Source organism: Cyphomyrmex costatus, unplaced genomic scaffold, assembly GCF_001594065.2.
Source record: "Cyphomyrmex costatus isolate MS0001 unplaced genomic scaffold, Ccosl1.0 scaffold619, whole genome shotgun sequence".
NCBI lineage: Eukaryota > Metazoa > Arthropoda > Insecta > Hymenoptera > Formicidae > Cyphomyrmex > Cyphomyrmex costatus.
The window spans coordinates 16780-38486 of NW_017280177.1; the positions used below are offsets into that span (position 1 = coordinate 16780).

Consider the following 21707-nt stretch of genomic DNA (forward strand, 5'->3'; position numbering starts at 1 on the left):
ACCTAGAACACTATGTTTGATTCAAGGTTTTGGAGTGTAAGTTAACAAGTTTTCACGTACATATATCTTCATAAGTATACGTTTACAAATTATTATTCTAATTAATAATTAATATCGAGAAGAAGGATTGTTCTGATAATTAATTTCGTAATAACATTGTACCAAAAAAATTTATTACATTTATTAACATATTTGATTACATGTGTGTAATATTTTGATATTGGAATAATACATATTCACTTTCATTGCATTTTCTTTCAATAATAAAATGTATTATGTTAAAATATTTTAGAGAATATCAATGTAAAACATATGGAAAAATACCGTTCGGATACCATTACCAAGAAAGAGAAATCAATAAATTTCTTAATACTAAATATTAGAAAGAAGCATAAATGATGTAAAAGAAGAATATTTATCCATTTTTATGTACGTTTATTATAAAGTTAATTATACAAAGTGTGTTCTATCTGTGATATGACTTCAGGTTCGTTATTGTATGTTTCTTTCTAATGTTCAGTATTAACAACTTTATTATAATTTCTCTTTCTTGGTGATGGTATCCGAATGGTGCTTTTCTAGTATGTTTACATTGATGTTCTCTAAAATATTTTAACATAATATATTTTATTATTGAAAGATAATATATGCAATGGAAGTGAATATGTATTAATTCCAATGTCAAAATCTATTACATATATATAATCAAATACGCTAATAAAAATAAGTGATATTCTTCGCTATCTTATTTTTCATCTATTTTAATTTATCATTATTACTTTAACATCATATCGTTAAATTTTAATATATGTCTTCCAACGTATTATTAAAATCCATAAGATGCTATAAGTATCAAGTATATATGCGTCAATGCTGAAAAACTATCAGCGTCGCGAATTTTGGGGGGATTACATACACAATATGTAAAATTCACACAATTATAATAAACACTGTGATCCAGCTTCGACCGTTATTGACTTCTTTTTCTTGTTTATTATTGTTTATCAATTGTACGTTCTTAAAAAGATTCTAGTATAACGTAATAAGTGTTTTGGTATAATGTCATTACAAAATTGATTAATAGAACAATCGTTAGTCACAATATTAATTATTAATTATAATAATAGTTTGTAAACGTATACTTATGAAGATACACGTGATTGAAAACTGGTTAACTCATACACATGAGAGCTCCAAAATCTTGAATCAAATATAGTGTTCTAGGTGAGAGAACAGAATAACAGTTTTTTATATTTCAAAAATGAATCACAAAAGATCAGTATTAATTTCAAAAGAATTCTTATGTACTCCAAAATCTTGAATCAAATATAGTATTCTAGGTGAGAGATCAAAATAACAGTTCTTTATATCTCAAAAATGAATCAGAAAAGATCAGTATTAATTTCAAAAGAAATCTTATTAAATTGTCTTACCATATTGTCTATTTTAACGTAATACATTTTATTATTGGAAGATAATGAAATGGTAAAAAACCTTGGCATACATAATGAGGTATTCAAGTCAGACGTAAAGTTGGGAACTGTTGGTGTATGTTACTTTAAACTGGCACCTTCATAATATATGAGTCATTTTTCATGGTATTTCATTATCTTTCAATAATAAAATGTATTACTTTAAAATAGACAATTTGGCATAAGAATTCTTTTAAAATTAATACTGATCTTTTGTGATTTATTTTTAAAATATAAAAAACTGTTATAGTTTGATCTCTGACCTAGTTCAAGGTTTTGGAATGTAAGTTAACCAGTTTTCAATCACGTATATCTTCATAAGTATACGTTTACAATTTATTATTCCAATTAATATTTAATACTATAAGAAAGGATTGTTCTGATAATCAATTTCGTAATAACATTATACCAAAAAAATTTATTACGTTTATTAACATCGTATTTGATTATACGTATGTAATACTAACTCGAACATGTACTTGTATATATTCATTTCCATTTCATTATCTTTCAATAATAAAATGTATTACGTTAAAATAGTTTGGTATAAGAATTTTAAAATTAATATTGATATCTTATGGGTTTTTAAAATATAAAAAACCGTTATAGTTTGATCTCTCACCTAGAACACTATATTTGATCCAATATTTTGAAGTGTATGTTAAACATGTAATACTATCTTTATTCTAATTTTTGTTTGAACTTCCGGTTTTGAGTTGTTTATACCAAGTTAAATTCTATCTTTAAAAACCCATGTAAAAAACCATACTATTATTTAAATTCTACTAAATTAAAAAGTAAAACCCATTTGGTACTATCTTTATAAACTTACCTTTTTTTTTAAAAAAAAAGGAAAAAAAAGCGCTAAGAGTGGGTGCTGCTGGTCAAAAAACATTTCGGCCAGTTTCACCAACGCCAATTACTTAATCGACTGTAAAACTGACTAATCACATTTGCTGTTTAGTAGAACCATCTTTTTTAAAAACCTACGTGATATCCTTATTTACTTAATTTTAATGACATGTATCATTTGTATAAAAGTTTTGATATCAATAGTCGGCGCCAAGTTAAATTCTACCTTATTACTTACTTAATTTTAATGACATTTATCATTTGTATAAAAGATCATATGATATAGATTTTTTCCATAAAATATATCGTTTAATTAACTAGTCTTTAAAAATTCTATCTCTAAAGATCTAAGAGGTACCATCCTTACACTCATTTAATTCTAATGACATGTATTATTTGTATGTACATATAAATTTACCTTTTTCAAAAAAAGGTAGAAAAAAGCGCTAAGAGTGGGTGCTGCTGATCAAAAAACCATTTGGGCCAGTTTCACTAACGTCAATTACTTAATCAACTGTGAAACTGACCAATCACATTTGCTATTTAGTAGAACCATCTTTAAAAACCTACGTGATATTACCCTTATTTACTTAATTCTAATGACATGTATCATTTGTATAAAAGATTTGATATCAATAGTCGGCGCCAAGATCAATTCTAATCTTTAAATACCTACGTGGTATTATCCTTATTATTTACTTAAATCAATGACATGTATCATTTGTATAAAAGATTTGATATCAATAGTCGGCGCCAAGTTACTCTACCTTATTACTTACTTAATTTTAATAACATTTATCATTTGTATACAAGATTTGATATCAACAGTCGGCGCCAAGTTAAATTCTACCAAATTAAAAAGTAAAACACAAGTGATACCTTCAATCTTTAAGTGAACCCATATAGTACTATTGTACTATAGTACTATTGTACTATTGGACTATATGTTTCATACAATTAAACCTAAGTATATGCCTTTGTATTCTTATTAAAAGATCTTCCTATTCGAAACCAAGTGACTTAAATTCTTCTTTAAAAAAATTATATCACAATTAATTTAAAAACAAAATGAAAAAAATTTATTTAAATAGAAAAATTTTTTATGTAAAAACACTTCGCGCTGCTAGTTCTCGATCTCGATGTAATAAAATACAATAACAAAGATAAGAAACATTTTCACGAGAATTAAAGTATTTAGTGTGTATATATTCGTGTATATGTATGTGCGAGTGAATTGTATCTCAATCCCAATATATACTAACGTCATAATAAAATTATATATGGTTATTCGCTCTAGCAGCGCGAAGTGTTTTTACATAAAAAATTTTTCTATTTAAATAAATTTTTTTCATTTTGTTTTTAAATTAATTGTGATATAATTTTTTTAAAGAAGAATTTAAGTCACTTGGTTTCGAATAGGAAGATCTTTTAATAAGAATACAAAGGCATATACTTAGGTTTAATTGTATGAAACATATAGTACAATAGTACAATAGTACAATAGTACTATATGGGTTCACTTAAAGATTAAAGGTACCACTTGTGTTTTACTTTTTAATTTGGTAGAATTTAACTTGGCGCCGACTGTTGATATCAAATCTTGTATACAAATGATAAATGTTATTAAAATTAAGTAAGTAATAAGGTAGAGTAACTTGGCGCCGACTATTGATATCAAATCTTTTATACAAATGATACATGTCATTGATTTAAGTAAATAATAAGGATAATACCACGTAGGTATTTAAAGATTAGAATTGATCTTGGCGCCGACTATTGATATCAAATCTTTTATACAAATGATACATGTCATTAGAATTAAGTAAATAAGGGTAATATCACGTAGGTTTTTAAAGATGGTTCTACTAAATAGCAAATGTGATTGGTCAGTTTCACAGTTGATTAAGTAATTGACGTTAGTGAAACTGGCCCAAATGGTTTTTTGATCAGCAGCACCCACTCTTAGCGCTTTTTTCTACCTTTTTTTTAAAAAGGTAAATTTATATGTACATACAAATGATACATGTCATTAGAATTAAATGAGTGTAAGGATGGTACCTCTTAGATCTTTAGAGATAGAATTTTTAAAGACTAGTTAATTAAACGATATATTTTATGGGAAAAATCCATATCATATGATCTTTTATACAAATGATAAATGTCATTAAAATTAAGTAAGTAATAAGGTAGAATTTAACTTGGCGCCGACTATAATATCAAAACTTTTATACAAATGATACATGTCATTAAATTTAAGTAAATAAGGATATCACGTAGGTTTTTAAAAAAGATGGTTCTACTAAACAGCAAATGTGATTAGTCAGTTTTACAGTCGATTAAGTAATTGGCGTTGGTGAAACTGGCCGAAATGTTTTTTGACCAGCAGCACCCACTCTTAGCGCTTTTTTTTACCTTCTTTTTTAAAAAAAGGTAAGTTTATAAAGATAGTACCAAATGGTACATACATACATACATACATACATACATTATGGTTTAAATTTTGATGACGTTGACGTCGAAGATGTATTTTTCGATGTATTTTATGGAGGCCAATTCGAATATCTTTGGTTTTTCGTCGAAGATGTATCTTTCGACGTATTTTCTAGAGGCAACTCCCAATATCTCGAGTTTTTCTTCGAGGGACTCGGTGGACACAGGAGCTCACGATCGTCGTCGTCGTCTAACCGACGGTGTCCCTGGAGCTTGATCCACTTTCGATGCAGATAATCGTTTACTCGGTCCATACCGTAACGCTCGTTAGATTACGATTGAATGAAAAGAGCTTTACACACTGTTTATATACTGTCGACACATACATACATACATACATACATACATACATACGTACTACATACGACATACATACGTACTACGTACGACATACATACGTACTACGTACGACATACATACGTACTACGTACGACATATATACGTTCTACGTACAACATACATACATACGTTCTACGTATGACATACATACGTACGACATACATACGTACAACGTACCCCAGATAGCAAAATGCTAGCAGTATGCCAGCACTATGCCAGCAAACTCGATCATGACATTACAGCAGATATCAAGCTGCTGCTTCCTCATTAAGCTTAGTTTCTTACAGCATAATCTGCCAACAGAATGACTGTGCAGAAATGCAATAGAAATAGAGCATTCTTTGCTATATATATCGTTACAGCAAATACGTAGCAAATACTGGGCAAAGTTTGCTATTTCAAATATTAAAAGCAAAAAGACAGCAAAAATCAAGCACGATCTGACATCACATTGTGACACCGAAATCGCGACAAGACTACGGTACGAGTTACTATATTAAATACTGACAGCAAAATTACAGCAAAAATCGAGCACGGCCTGCCGTCATGACGTGATTGCAAAAACGCGGTAGATATAGAACGCGATCTTCCTTATCAGTTGATAAAGGCAAAAACGCAACAGAAATCGCAAACAATCTGTTGTCACATGTACAGACAGCAAAACTACAGCAAAAACCGAGCACAATCTGATATCACGACGTGATTACAAATACATGTGAAAAATAGAACGCGATCTGTTTTATCAGCTAATGAAGGCAAAAACGCAGCAGAAATCGCTCATATCTGTCGTCACGTATAATCGCAAAAATGTATAAAAAATTCAGCAAAAAGATTACGTTCAATTTAATATTTTTAGGTTAGAAAAAGTTTAGGATTTTTAGGTTAGGAAAATAAATATACGTTTCTTTATTAGCACATTATTTAATTTATATTAATAAACATAAATTCCTAAAAGAAATACATAATTTATTAACGTACATATATGTATATGATGTTATATAACGTACATATTAAATTATTCGTTGTAATAATAGCGCAAATTCGTAAACTAAACTATTAAACTATTCGTTGTACGCAGCAATATTCAAAGATACCAAAAGATTTGCGAGTTATCGTCAGATTATGATCTAATATTATTAGGGAGGTTTTGCATTTACGTGGATTCAGATATGGTGAACACTCTATTAAGTCACGTTATCTTTTTCTTAATTAGTTGTTAAGAAGAAAATAACGTGATCTAAATAGCGTTCACGATTAACGTTTATTAATTAGCGTTTTCGATTAACTTAATCGACGATTAGTACATTGGAATTGACCAATCGCATTTATCATTTAGTTTTGACGACAGACGCGATTGGTCAATTCCCATGGACTAATCGTCGATTAAGTTAATCGGCGTTGGTAGCAGTCGCCTTATGCCCATTTCTACCAATGCAGATTAACTTTAATCTCGGTTCAATTTGCTCTTCGTCTTTTTCTAATTCTAAAAATTAGAAAAAGATTAACAGTAATGCCTGGTTTATGCTTCAGGTCTTAATCCCAAGATCCTAAAATTCAACCAATAAAGCTGCCAGTTCTAACCGAAATTTGAACTCTATTGGCTGAAGTTTAGAATTAAGATCTTAAGACCGAAGCATAAACCAGGCATAAGTTAAACCGAGATTAAAGTTAATCTGCATTGGTGAAAACAGGCATTAAAGTCGCAGCACATTTATGGTACGTTTCCATCGCGTCACGCATCGCGTCGTGAAAGGAAGAAGTTTATATAAATACACAATCCCCCTTCTCTCTCTCTCTCCTTCGACGAAGGACGCGCTCAGTACAAACTGCCTGCCGCCCAGTGTCCGTGTTCGTATGAACTAAGTACGCTATTTTCGCGGATGTTGCATCATTTTTTACTTCGTGTGCTCATAGAACGTGAGTTGGTCGTATTGCCTTTAAAATTTGTCGACAGGCAAAAGCTATTAATTATGAAGAAGAGAATCCAGCGTTGATTCATTTCTGTGAGCTTGAATTTATTATTATTTATACAAGTGCACACATGTTAAAGTTTCCGAATTCCAGATATTTAATGCAGCATCTGTAAGTAAAAAGGCAAAATATTAAATATCTGATAGTAAATAGTAAGGCTAATTCTACAATGTGTTTTTTGTTACCTGTTTCTTGCTGTTTGTCTCTTGCCTTTTCAAAAAGACAAGAGTGGGCAAAAGACAAACAGCAAGAAACAGGAAAACAAAGAGCACATGGTAGAATTAATTCTTAAAAAACCAAGCAAGGTTAGAGAGAAGAGCACATAAGTGACTGACTCTTACGTGCTCTTCTAACCTTACTTGATTTTTTTATTAAATATCTAATTGTGAATAATAACGAATTTAATCATTTGCATTACACTATACATTAGTGCATACTAAAAGCTGCTATGTATGAAGTTAGCAAAATTAAATGTAAAAGTATGTAAATATTTTAAATGATTAAATAGTCAGTAATGATATTGTCACATTATTTAATAGAATATTGTGTAAGTATTTGAGCATTGTTTGTTAGTAAGTCCTTAGTTTTTGTTTGTACTGCAACGCTTTCCTTCTGAAAATGCGTGCGCATTTCTTGTTAGATCTCATTGGCCGGATTGCTCTCTCGGCACATAGCCTACACACACATGCTTTTTGTATATGCAAAGTTTCTCTTATTAAAATGAGTTCTTATTAAAGCCTCTTCTCTTTCACCCATCGTCGCTTATTCTATAGATAATTCTATTACGGTTCTTTCAAGATTTTCTGGCCTTTCCTAGTTTTGTTCCCTGCTACTGGCACGGATGCTCTCATATACCTGACTTTCAGGTGGTCCTTTTGAAAATAGTCTCCCCGCCTTACAATTGTATATATATTATATTTTATTATCAAAACTGTGATAATATTATCCTATTGAATTTAGATACAAAGCAGCCTTTAATATGCACTTCAGTACAGTGCGAGTGATCAAATTTATCATAAGAAAACTAATTAAGGAATGCATTGTAGCTTTGAAGATATATACATATTGATACAGGTGTTTCATTCAATTTTGATTCGATATTCAACAAATCATAAATAAAGTGATTCCTGTGTTGATATATATGTTCCTTGAAAAGCTATAAATAATCAAAAGTAAACAATTACAAATAAACGAGAATATGCCACAACGTGAAATATTATCAGCGCAATCAATATTTCACGTTGTGGTATATGCTCATTTATTTATAATTGTTTATCTTTTAGCAACTTTATTTATATTATAATCATAAATAATTTGTTTTAATGTAACTCACCATTACTCTCTGTTACACAGAAAAATGGATAAGTGGATGACTATTTGCAGTGACTTTTTGCTGAAACTAGTGCTCAAATTATTTGCTAGCTTGGAGCATGTAAAAGGTCTTTCACATCTAACCTTTATTCTTTGACAGAAGATTATATGTGTGAAATGTGGATTCAGAATGTGGAAATAGTATCTGTAACTAAGAAAAGATAAGGTATGAAATATTTCGTTATATTTACGTTATATTATGAAGGAAAAACTTCTTTGTGCACGTAACTTTGTCATTCTTGTATACGTTACATCCAAAAATGATATTTATATATATAATCGATGGTTTGAAAAAAAATTTTTTTTTTTGTGGGACGTAGGGGTAGCACGCTAAACCCACAAGTGGAACCCACGAACTTGTAGAATCTTCTGTAGCATCACCGGACGCGAAAATTCTTGCAAGAGCTATTATGATTCCTGTATGCAGAATGCAGCAAGGCTTGTTGCGCGGCGGAAATTAATGCGATAGCCAATCAACGTCTCTCTCGCTTGTTCGTAAGTAATAGATATACAATAAGATTCCCGCATGATTTTTATGATAAGATGTCTGCGGATTTGGCTAATTTTTGCCAAATCAAATGTCTCAATGGGCATAACAATCAGGTTGTGCCCATTTAAACATTTGTTCAGAATGAAGAGTACTATAACATATCCAAAAATTAATCAAATCCACAGAGAAAATAAGAATGGTGCAGGATCCTTTCCACCGCGCGACAAACGTTGAACTCAATCCAATTTTTGCTGCGCAGCAGAAGTAATATTGCATCATTTCTAGAAGTTTTGCATAATGAGGCCGATTTAAGAACATCGAATTATTAGCTAATGTGAGAACTTCCGTTGCGCGACAAGCGTTTCTGCGTTCTGCAGGACCCATTAGAAGCAACTGCAACTAAAAAAAAAGATATTAAAGATCGTTATATGTATCAAGAATCATCAAAAGTAAATATTTTGTACTTAACACCGTCATGTTTCATAGAAAAAAAAATATATCAATTAACGATTTATTACGGTTACAATATATGTTATAATACTAAGAAACTATCTATAAAAGGATTTTGTAAAAAAGTTCTTTATGTAAGAGGAAATATATAAAACATTTCCTATCTCTTTCGATAAAAAGAGCGTTTTTTTTACAATTTTCTATATGTTATTTCTTAGTATTGTTGCACATAATTTGAATGAAATAAATTTTGATTGTACTACATGGTTTGTTGTAATATGCTGTTATATTTGAATATTAAATGTTTTATTTTGACTCGTAGCCCTTCTGTTTATTTTACTGATGAACATTAATGTATCTTTTTATTTGTATGAGACATGGTAGTGTCATGTTAAGCATAATAACTTGCAGCAAATTTTTTATATCTGCGCGATTGAATAAGTTAACTTTTTTAAAAGTTAAGTTTAAATTAATACCCTTGAAAATTTAATTTACTTAGGATACAAGTTAATCTACATATAATGAAATAAATTGAATTGCAAGTTATGTTAATAAATAAAGTAAAGTGAAAAGTTAAATTCAAAGTTAAAGGTTCAAATGGACGGTAAAAAGAAATTTGACTGTTTTACATAATTTTTTATACAAATTAAAAAATAATAATTATCGATAAAATGTGACTAAATTAAGTTAAAAAGTTAATCGTTTAAAATGTAACCAAGTTAAAATTAATTAATTTTTTAACTTAACTGTGGACTTTTTAACTTAGTACTCGAATATCTTAATATTTTTGTACTTATTAATTATAAAAAGAAAAGAATGTTTTACATACAATAAATTATTCATTTTGTGACGCACACTCATCGTGTGAGTTCACATTAGATTCGGCATCAGCATCATTTTCTTCATTTTCTTCATTTTCTTCTATGTTATCATCTCTATTGTCATTTCTATTATTTTCTTCTTCGACGTTCCAGAAATCACGTGCTCTAACCTGACGCTCTCTTCCATGCTGTACGCGGGTATTCATCCTGTATCTTTGTTTTGCTGCCCGCAAAGCCTCTCTCGCACACGCTTGGAACTCTGCCCTGGTTGGTTTGTTGAAGTGTCGACTATTACAAATGGCATCTAGTTTATAGCAAAAATAAGATTAAAATAAGAACAAATACATTTATACATATAAGCGCTTGCGGATATACAGTACAACATATGGTGTGTAGTACATATAGCAGGAATGTACTGTATGTACATGTGTATTTAGATGATATATAAATGTACCATATTTATATGTTGACATTTTATATATTATATTTAATTTTACAGATAATCGTAAAGCTTAGTTTTTAATTTATATTGTAGATCAGTGCTCGCAAAAGCAACTGTTCTAGAATATAGATGTATATTCATATTATAGTACATATACCACATGCACACACATTACATTCTTGCTGTGTACCACACGCTAACACTATGTTGAACTACATACCCACGCATAGTAAATTAAAAGCTACCATGATAAACAGGGATTAAAGATCCAAATAGGTTCTACATGCTTATTAATGTTTTATTACGCAAAAAGTGTTTATAATTTGATTACAATCAACTCTACAGACATCATGTATTTGTAATATGATCATTTTCAGTGCGTAAATAAATATAGAGATATAACAAAAAGCTGCAATATATATACATATATGTATTTATGTATGTGTATATATACATATGCACACTATATATATATAAAATATATATATATATAGTGTGCATTTTTGGCATATTTTTATTGATCTACGCACTTAAAATTATAGGTACTAACATATGCGAAACTCGTTATCTCAAAATTATGTTGCTGTATCATAATATATACATATATACATGATACAGCAAAATATATACATATATATTATGATAAACCAAAATAGATACTATATATATATAGTATATATATATATATATAGTGTGCATTTTTGGCATATTTTTATTGATCTACGCACTTAAAATTATAGGTACTAACATATGCGAAACTCGTTATCTCAAAATTATGTTGCTGTATCATAATATATACATATATACATGATACAGCAAAATATATACATATATATTATGATAAACCAATCAGTACAACCAGTCTAGCACACTAATCCCTGTTCGCCCTTGCAGTTTTTCAAATATTTTATATTAATAGAGAATAGAGTAGTACCATAAATTGCCATTATTATCCGCGTTCTATATAAGGGCTGTGGACCATTTTCGCGGCCGAACCAAGTGTACAACATCGTCAAACTATCTTTTATGACTTCCTTAAAGGCTAAGTTAATTGCTTCCTTCACTGTGAATCCTCCCACGTATTCAAGATAATCCACCTACATTAAAATACATTGGAAATATATGTATGAGGATAAACTGATCAATAATTAGTCATATTCTGTTGTCATTTATTAGTACATTACTCTAAAATTTGAAAGTACATTATTTTGTAACATGATTGAAGGAGAAGACATTAATAAATTTATTACACTAAGCATGCATTGAAAGCAAGAAAATTATTTTGTAAAATTGCTCATAAAGACGTACTTTTCATTTTTAAATAAATTTTTCAATTAACAACCCAGATAGCACAAACAAAAATTCAAAAAGAATTCAGTCATATGTCATCAATTCTGTAGTTTATTTTCAGATCCAAAAAGAATATTTTTCGAGAAAAGAAATCTTTCTGCATCTGTGAAAATAAACTCACAATTGATGACATATGATTGAATCCTTTTCGAATCCTTTTTCAACTCTCTGCGCTATCCGGGTCGTTAATAGATTTAATAAATAATTTTAAAAATAGAATGCACGGATATTTATCAGTTTATCGCAGGGCTTGGCACGCACTTTCAGCCGATTTTCGAATCGGCTCCGCCTTCTGTTGTCCCTCTCACCGCTCCACGCACTGTCCAGAACAGTATGTAGAGCGGTGAGGTGAGGGGGACAACAGAAGGCGGAGCCGATTCGAAAATCGGCCGAAAGTTGCATTGTGTGCCAAGCCCTTGTTCTATCATACTAATTTATTTTCAAAAAATATAATTGTCATCGTAGCTATTTGAAAATTAACAATTCTATTTTTCCATTTACTTACAACTTCTTCATATCTTTCTTCATTAACTTTTTCAAAACTTTGCATCTCTGCCTCTGTTGAAAGAGGCAACCATATTGGTTTTTGCAAAGCTCGTCGTCGCTTTTCTTTTAATTTTACACAATGTAAAATACAATTCATAGTGTCATTTAACTTCCTGCGAACAAAATATATGTTTACAATTGTATTTGTATTTCATTACATAACATTAACATAAATAATGTATTGTAGTATATAACTATAAGCATATGTATTTATATGTACACAAGATATAAAAAGATGACAAAAAAAAATACACGTATGATTATATGATTATATTTTAATTTGTGTACATGTGTGTATATATGTATATATATATTTAATATAACTCTTGTGTACACATAAATACATATGCTTATAGTTATATACTACAATATATATATATATATATATAATATATATATTACTTACTTCAATTGTGTTTCTACATTGTCGAATCTGTTTTGAATTTTGCTGTAACATTTGTATGAATAATAAATATATAACGAAAGACTAACGTACGCTAAACATGAAATAAAATCAAGATCAATAAGATCGCCAAGATCGGGTCAAGAGCTCAACCGCTTTTTAATACAATAAAATAAAGTTTATTTTCATTAAGTACTTTTCGAATTGTGAGGCTTGAAGGTTACAGTACCTTCGGCATTAGCATTGCCCAAAGTGCCCAAGCGATGACTACAACCTCATTTTTACGTAGAAATACAAATAAGCGGAACAATCTGCAATGATTTTGAACTTGACAAATAATTATTCAGGTCGTAATCCTAATGCCTGGTTTATGCTTCAGGTCTTAATCCCAAGATCCTAAAATTCAACCAATAAAGCTGCCAGTTCTAACCGAAATTTGAACTCTATTGGCTGAATTTTAGGATTAAGTCCTTAAGACCGAAGCATAAACCAGGCATAAACAACATTAAGGAGGTTTTAGTCATCGCTTTGGCACTTTGGGCAATGCTAATGCCGAAGGTACTGTAACCTTCAAGCCTTATAACTCAAAAGTACTTGATGAAAATAACTTTAATTATAGTGTTTTGGAAAGCTCTCGAGGTGTACTATAAGAATATGCAATAAAAAATGAGGTGTTTTATTTAAAAAAAATCGATGTGACCTTGACCTGACCTTGACAATACCACTCAAGGTCAAATCAAACTCATAGCGCCGGCAAATAGGTCTTCAGAAACCCTACAACTTTTATCTGAACACTTTCGATAGGACCTTATCCTGCGAAGATAAAAGAGGACGGGTGGTCTAAAACATTCGATATAATATATGTATTGACTTTGATTTTATTTCATTTGTTTATTCATAAAAAAATTAATAAAATAAAGTAAAAAATTTAAAAAATATATAAAAAAATATAATAAAAATAAAGTAAAAATTAAATTAAAAAAAATATAAATTATCATATTACACTCACCGAAATTCCGTTATATTTTCTGCTACAGTTTGTTCTTGCGCGTTATAATTTGGCATTGCCGTAGATTCATCTATGATCGAATGATTTATTGCCTGAAACTGATTGTATGTATTAATATTATTGTCAAAAGTGTTATGTTGATTTGATGTGAATGTTGATCTAGATAGAGGTAAACGTTCTGTAAAGTAAGTGTGTGGTAATGTATGTGTGTCTTGGCGTAAGTGTGTGTGTGGTAATGTATGTGTGTCTTGGCGTAAGTGTGTGTGTGATTCGATATTAATAGGTGTTTGTAAAGGTGAGCATTGATCACGAATTTGTTCTGAACGACATTGTGCCTGAGTAGATATTTGTGCTTGTGCTGTGTATGTATGAGGATTGTATGATGTGTGTAAATTATTATTATTATATGAATTATCATTCATAATTGAGGATTATTCGTGGAAAATTCCTCTTAATTCCATCATATCTGCCTCCATCGTCTTAGTCACATCTATTTTTCGTCCTGCAGTTTTCGCTATTTTCTTAGTATTGTTATCAGAAGACGAGGTAGTTTTATATCTGGACGGTTTTACAATGGGTCTTTTTGGACGATCTTTGGAAAATGTATCCATTTTTCTGTACAGTAATGAGATAATTATGTAATACATTATTAAATAAAAATTATATAACAATGTTAACATTAAATACAAATTAATTAATAACGCAATAACTAATGTATAATAATTGCAATGTGTTTTACATCTTACATATTTTCATATGGAAAGCAACGATAACAATGTATTAGTACAAAGGCATTGCTCTTCTTTATTTTGTAATGTAGATAATATATTTTTCTATTCTCTATTTTCCGATTAAATCTTAATAAAATATCATAAGGAAAAAAAATACATTTTTACATGAATGAACACAAATAGTTAATTTTTTTTCATTTACACATGTACAGATATTTTCATTTATACATGTCTCAACTGTTGTAATTTTAATTACACACACAATAAAAAATACGGGCAATACGATTATTTTTAATAGGTAATATAGTATATTAATGTATTTCCAAAAAATATCAATATATGACTTACTAAAACAGCTAATCTAACTCGTAGAAATGTAAACAATTTCGAAATGTTAATACTGGAATAAAATTGTGCTACAATGAAATAGTAAACAATAATACACTAAGTAATAAGTAGTAATAACGATTGTAATATTCCATAATGTGGAATGTAAGTTTTAAGTTTTATTATGTGTAATAGCAATTACTATATTATATTGCGAAGTTTCTGTATAATCTTCGTCATCACTACTGTCATCCATAGATGTATGATTCCAGAAAGGCATCCTGTAACATTTTGCACGTACTTTATTAATATTAACGGAAAAGATACGAGAACTCAATTCAGAACATTTAAAGGTGTCTAACGCTGAAGATAAAAGACCAATATCCTAAAAGTCATGTATCTGTAAAAAATTTTTTACTACCAAATAATATGAACCGTTGGCCATGAAAATATTAGTAACAATGCAAATAGATCCATCATGTAAGATGCAACAATTGTCTCGTGTATCTGAGGTAAGTAAAATTCCATTAAAATTAATTTTACGATATTGACGAGGATTGAAAGTAATGTTGTGTGGGAGAGGACCTGCATTATGCTCTATAAGTACATTGACAGAAGAATCAATATTGCAATGATCAATTACTTCCTGATGTGCTTCTATTTCAGCCATTCTATTGAAAATTTGTTGAAGAGGAAGACCAGGTTTTCTACACAATTTCCTAAATAATGTCATGTTATTTTCGTATGGGAAAGCTGAAAAGGAATCAAGAGGACCTAATCGTCGCACATCATTAGTAAGGTGAATAAGTCCGTGCACGTTGTAAGAATTAAATGTTGAACCATACAAGTTTTCTGATTTAATAACAAATTTTTTCAAAGCATGAGCTGCAAAATTTAAATACGCTTCTGATGGTGATGCGTAAGTTAAAATTCTTACTGCTGCGTGTAACATTAAAAAGTGTATGTATACTTCCTGTCGTACAATACCGTACGTTACAACTGGGCCTGTATATAATAAAAATTGGCGAAATTCTGTGGCTTTATATTTCATACACACATCAAGTGACCTAGGACGTCTTGCAAAATCAGATGGACAGTAATCTTTAAGTATTTCCAATCGTTTGCTTATACAAGTAATAGCTCTTGCAGATAATTTTGAAAATCGCGAATACTTCCCAAATACCCATGCAGATAATAATTTTTTCATAACTCCCAGGCATACAAGATGCATATACTCAAATGGAATCTGCGAAACCATTCCTATTGGTAACATCGATAACGGACTATTGCCATTTTTATGATGATCATCATTTAAACATGCGACATACTCTTCATCCGTACGAAGAGTATGATTTACACCACGAAAAACATAACGACCTTCATGCCGTATACCAGAAATTTTACATTTAGAGCATGGTTTATTAGATGTATGGCTTCGATGATTGAGAATAAAAGCACGAGCTGGTGCGTCAGCTATAAAACTTCTTAAATATATTGGAAATTTATTGTCATTGTAAGATACACCTCCATTAGACATTATTCTCTTAATATCTGCAATAAACTTTTCGAAAAATAAATTTGGATCATTTGGTTTTGAAATACCTTTATATATTCCAACAACTATTGGTTTCGTATGCTTGACATTTACAATTCTACACTGGATGGGCCAAATATGAATACTTCCTGATCTGTCTAGATAACAACCATCGGTATTAAAATCTATATTTAATTGACTAGGAAGTGATTTAATTGGGAAGTGCGAAAGAACATTACAAATACCTATTTCTAGATCAAAATGGATATATTCGCCTGGTTCCATTTTTGATACAACAACCTTATTTCGTGGAGTTTTCAAAAGTGTTCTCACATCTTTCGGTAAATTATGAAAACAAGGATGTGTTCGTAGAAGAGAGAGAAGATTATTACCTTCCACATGACTGAAATTATTCTCAATAATACAGGATGCCAATCTGTCTTGAAATGATAGTTCAATTGAGGTAATACTATCAGAAGATGAATTATTAACAGAACAAGTATCGTTGTATATTTCTGATATTTCATTTTCAACGTTAATAGCAAGCATATTATTTTCGAAATCATCAATATTATTTTGGACATTGTCAACATTAAAGACTGTAATCGAAGTACCTTCCGCATGTGAAAGATTTCCAGTGATAAATGATAATGGACTCGATGTCGAATCGATGTCAATTCGACGTCGATTTGATGATTTTGACGTTGAATCGACATCAATTACATTGTCATTTCTCACTAGGTTTGGCGCATTAATATCAGAAACATTTACAATATTCGAAACAGAAGCATCAAGATTATTTCTGATAAGTGATTGTTTCTCGCAATTTTTTGAAACTACTTTAGAACGTAAATTATTTCGAATTTCGGACATAATTTGTTTTCGTTGCTTTCTGCACAAGTTTTGAAAACACTTTCGCGAAATGGAACGTTTTAAAGTAAATGATTCCATGTTATATAATTACGTATTTTTAATAGCAGTTAAAATTAAAAAGATACTTTTTAATATTTCCTTTTCGCATATATTCTTTTGTCTACCTTATCGTCCTTTTCTACTGCCTGTCCTTACTTTGGTCCTGCACTCCGTAAGATATGTCACTCGTCGATAAATATCGATGATAGCTCACTGGAGAAAACAAACCAGAATTATTCTAAAAAAAAAATTGTATTACTTTTATAATTAACTGAATATTGTATCAGTATAATATAATGTATATAGAGAATACGCCAATTTTTCAAAATGTGCTAGATAAAAAGTATATATCTTTTATTAAAAAATTAGAAAAATGTTTGCGCGCGCGCGCAAATAATATACATTTTTTAACTTGTCGGTGTTTTTAAATTGGCGTATTCTTTGTACAAATATTGTATGTACTTTTATAATATTTATAAAAGTAATATTATTCTAATTGGATGAATGGAAAAATTAGCCACGCGTAATGATCAACTTTATAGTCTTATATCTTACTCCGTTATTCTTTAAACTGTAAATGAAGACGAGCTTTTTAAATTTATTTTGATGACTAATCATATTATACGGAAATACAATTTTCACGGAGCAAACCTAGTCAGAAATGACACTAATTTCGACGTTGAATCGACATCAATTCGATGTCGATGTTATTATTATCATTTCTCACTGGAAAGTTACATTTTCGCATAATGCGATTGATTAATCAATGAAATATAATAATACAGACACACATTAATTATTATAATGTCGGACATAATTTTTGTCATTGCTTCACGCACAATTTATGTAAATTATTTTCGCGATATGTAACAATTCAAAATGAAAATGTGATGGTTTAATATATAATATTATTATAAAAACGGAAATAAAAATTGGAGCAAAAATGAAAATCGGAGCGTCGTGAATGTAAGGAAAGAGTGTCTAGAAGGCGATAATTTGGAGAATAAAACATACAAAAAGCATAAACTCCATCTTTACATTTCGTTGTCCCAATTTATTTCTCCTGAAAACTTCGTTTATGTACCTGTCCATCTTTTCTTACATTTGCTCCATTTCTCACTTTCATCAGGATATCATCTATTATTAATACCTATCTTGTACTTACAATCTTTAAATTTTCTTCAACACGAAGTCAAATCCGTATGAATCCGATGCATCCGATCACTTTTGTGGAGAAGAAATAGAAGAATAGAGATTGTTTTATTAACAATTGACAATCTGTTTCAAAATTGACGAGCGAATCCTTGAGCCAATCACATGCTTCGAACCATGTCAGTCACTAATTGCGTTCAGAAAACTATGCTGCTCCAACCGGGACAGAGTTTTCTGAACGCAATTAGTGACTGGACATAATTTCAAGCGTGTGATTGGCGTATGGTTAGGTTGGAGTTCCATGATGCGTATTTGCCATGATATTGTACTACATCGACTCCACTTAACGCCCGCAATAATGCGGGGAATGTATCATTCTTCCTTATTTGATATTTGATAAATAACAAGGATAAATTGATTTCGTGAGTGTGAAGTCCTACCCGCTTGGGGCCTGACTGCCTACAAATTACAGCGTAGACAATGTCCGCTTACTTAAGATTTCGAAATGCATGTAGAAGACATGGCGATTGTAGGACTGTGACAGATTTCCTAACCTGATTAGTCGTCAACTTTAACACTTAATGTCTTGGTTCACGAGGCAGAGCGACGTTTATTTCTGCCAAATATTATATTTATTTCTTTCGTTTTATGCAAAAACGCGTCGAATGAGCCGAATTTTATCGAAATCGGAGGTGGTGGGGATATTCTGTATAATTATCGATAGTATTTTATACATTTAAAGTAAGTAACGTTATTTATATACTGTATTCTAAATCTATATACATATATATTTTAAATGTATACATATATTCTAAATAAATGTTTTTATTTATTAATATAAAAATAAAGTACAAGATATTCTATATATTTTGTTACAAATTTGTTGACACAGATTTGTCTGCACAAGTTTTCACCAAGTGTAAATTGAAAAATAACACGGAGTTGAGTTTAAGTGGATCCTTTCCAACTCTTGATTTGATTATTGAAGAGGCGTTATATGCTCAACATTTATATCGAAGAGGCGTTATATGCTCATCTCGTTGCTCATTGGCTTTTGGACACATGCAACTGCTCTCTAGCACTGGTTCTTCAACAGTCAAAACAAATTGGTCAGTTAATAAGTTTTTAAAATAGTTGTTGAAAAGTCAATGAAAAATTTCAACTTTAACTCATTTCTCATATTTATTCTGTTTTAGCAAAGGTCTCTTACTTTTACACCCAGCATCCGAGAATGGATTAAAATGGATTGGACTATTCGAATTCGTACTTTAAACAGCGAAAACTTTTTTTTGGATTCAATTGGATGCACCTGGATTGAAAAACTGCGTTTCCTATTCAAAATTTTGAATTGTACAGTATTCACTATATGGTCACAAACGCACTGAAAGAGCTGATATTATTTTTAGATTGAAAAGGTATACAGATATGCTCCATGCAATTCCTATAAATGAACAAAAATGTATTCGGATTGAAATGGATTCATTTTAACATTCACGAATCCGTATTTCTGAAAATCTGAATCAATTTTAATCCATTTCAATCCATTCTCAGATACTGGGCAGTTCAGCAGTTCTTGTTTTTGAAGGTGGCTTTATATATCTCTTATTTTTGTCACTCAGGATGATTATCATTAACTTTGATGACAGTCGAGAGCTTTTCCACACACTTAAGGTGAAGAAGTAAAAATATTTATTATATTATAAGAAAAAATTATTTTGAAAGAAACTTTGTATTAATATGTTTTTATAGATGTACTGATGCCGGCACACAAGTAAAAATATCAAATTTGTAATAATTTTATTAATATTATTTTTCAGGTGAATGGGTTTATTCTACTAGTTTGGAGACTCGCTGGAAGAACCTGTCATGGTTACAACCTGACATAATATCATGTGACAGCAGACTGTGCTCGATTTTTGTTGTATTTCTGTTAGCGCAATACTGAAACGGTAAATCGTGTTCGATTGCTGTTCGATTTTTGCCATAATATGTAGCATAAATGTGCAATGCGTGCTTTTGACAGGTTTGGTTATTGACAGTTGCAAATAGAATGTTATATACCATTCTATTTGCAACTGTCAATAATAAATTTGCCAGAACAATGAGTCACTAAAGCTGATGGGTTATCTAAATTTTTGTTTCGTATCACGCTAATTGCATTGGTGTACTGTATCTACTATTGATTTATAGGTAAAAGTTTCTTATTCTTTCATTTTGGTTTTTTTATTTTGTAATACTATTGCTGTGAAAAAATATCTATATATGCTGCGTTCAGAAATATCACTCGAGTACCCCCGTGTATCGTCTTATCCTTGTTATTCATTCAATGTTAAACAAGGATAAGACGATACATGGGGGTACTGTAGTGATATTTCCGAACGCAGCATATATAGATATTTTTTACTAATTCTACGTTCTCTTGAAGAATCAAACTCTATGCTTGTTTTTTCCTTACAGATATTTAGTTGCTTTGCTTTAATTTGCTTATCTCTTGCTTTTTTGCTATAAAATAATTATATTTACTGTAACTTCAATTATCCATATTTCTTTGTTTACCGAATTGTTACAGTTTTTTGCTCAATTTTTTTTCTATTGTATTATTGGTAGACTTTTCGAATACTCCCAAATAATTCCTTGCCTATTTCTTTTCCTTGTTTAATGGTAAACTGATTGTTCGTAACATAATTTATGAAATTATTGCGATAAAGGACATGTATTTATTAATAAGTTTGGATTCAAGTATCTCAGAAATAATCAGTTTCGCCGATTCAATCTTGCCACTTCAAAGTCCCTTCATCTGCGTCTCAACGACAAAATTCATAAAATTCGTCATAGTTTTTGTAACTTAGTGTCTAATATAGTGTCTTGGCTGTATTTTAATTCCCATATTTCATCCAATCCAGAGTTCCAACATCGTATTTTCCACTGTTTATTTTTTTATTAAATTTACCATCCTATTATCGTCTTCTATCACACAGAAAATCGTATGAATTGGATTTTGAATAATTTTTGCACTATGTTGCCGTAATATTTCTTCAATTTGCT

The 21707-nt window shown here is 30.2% G+C and overlaps 1 protein-coding gene and 2 long non-coding RNA genes across 3 annotated transcripts; 2 read left to right on the top strand and 1 right to left on the bottom strand.

Moving 5' to 3' along the window:
* Window positions 1–9078: 9078 nt before the first annotated feature.
* LOC108779788 (uncharacterized) lies at window positions 9079–12709 on the bottom strand. Its single transcript, XM_018547296.1, has 5 exons — window positions 12554–12709; window positions 11633–11795; window positions 10310–10560; window positions 9215–9384; window positions 9079–9136 (listed from the first exon to the last, which is right to left on the bottom strand). The coding sequence occupies exons 1-5, from the start codon at window positions 12689–12691 to the stop codon at window positions 9079–9081; spliced, it is 780 nt and encodes a 259-aa protein (XP_018402798.1). The 5' UTR covers window positions 12692–12709.
* Window positions 12710–15495: 2786 nt separating this feature from the next.
* Window positions 15496–16517, top strand: LOC108779791 (uncharacterized). Its single transcript, XR_001940879.1, has 4 exons — window positions 15496–15576; window positions 15731–15863; window positions 15944–16197; window positions 16281–16517. It is a non-coding gene; the product is annotated as an uncharacterized LOC108779791 (long non-coding RNA).
* A 3075-nt stretch (window positions 16518–19592) lies between these two features.
* Window positions 19593–20594, top strand: LOC108779792 (uncharacterized). Its single transcript, XR_001940880.1, has 4 exons — window positions 19593–19771; window positions 19859–20077; window positions 20214–20333; window positions 20480–20594. It is a non-coding gene; the product is annotated as an uncharacterized LOC108779792 (long non-coding RNA).
* Window positions 20595–21707: the final 1113 nt, after the last annotated feature.

What these genes read in the sequence shown, in the direction of transcription:
- LOC108779788 (XM_018547296.1), bottom strand. Translation starts at nt 12,691, where the DNA reads ATGAATTGTATTTTACATTGTGTAAAATTAAAAGAAAAGCGACGACGA. An exon ending in GATAATAATGGCAATTTATG is followed by an intron (nt 10,561 to 11,632) that starts GTACTACTCTAT and finishes GCTATAAACTAG; the next exon opens with ATGCCATTTGTAATAGTCGA. An exon ending in ATGCTGATGCCGAATCTAAT is followed by an intron (nt 9,385 to 10,309) that starts GTGAACTCACAC and finishes CTTTTTTTTTAG; the next exon opens with TTGCAGTTGCTTCTAATGGG.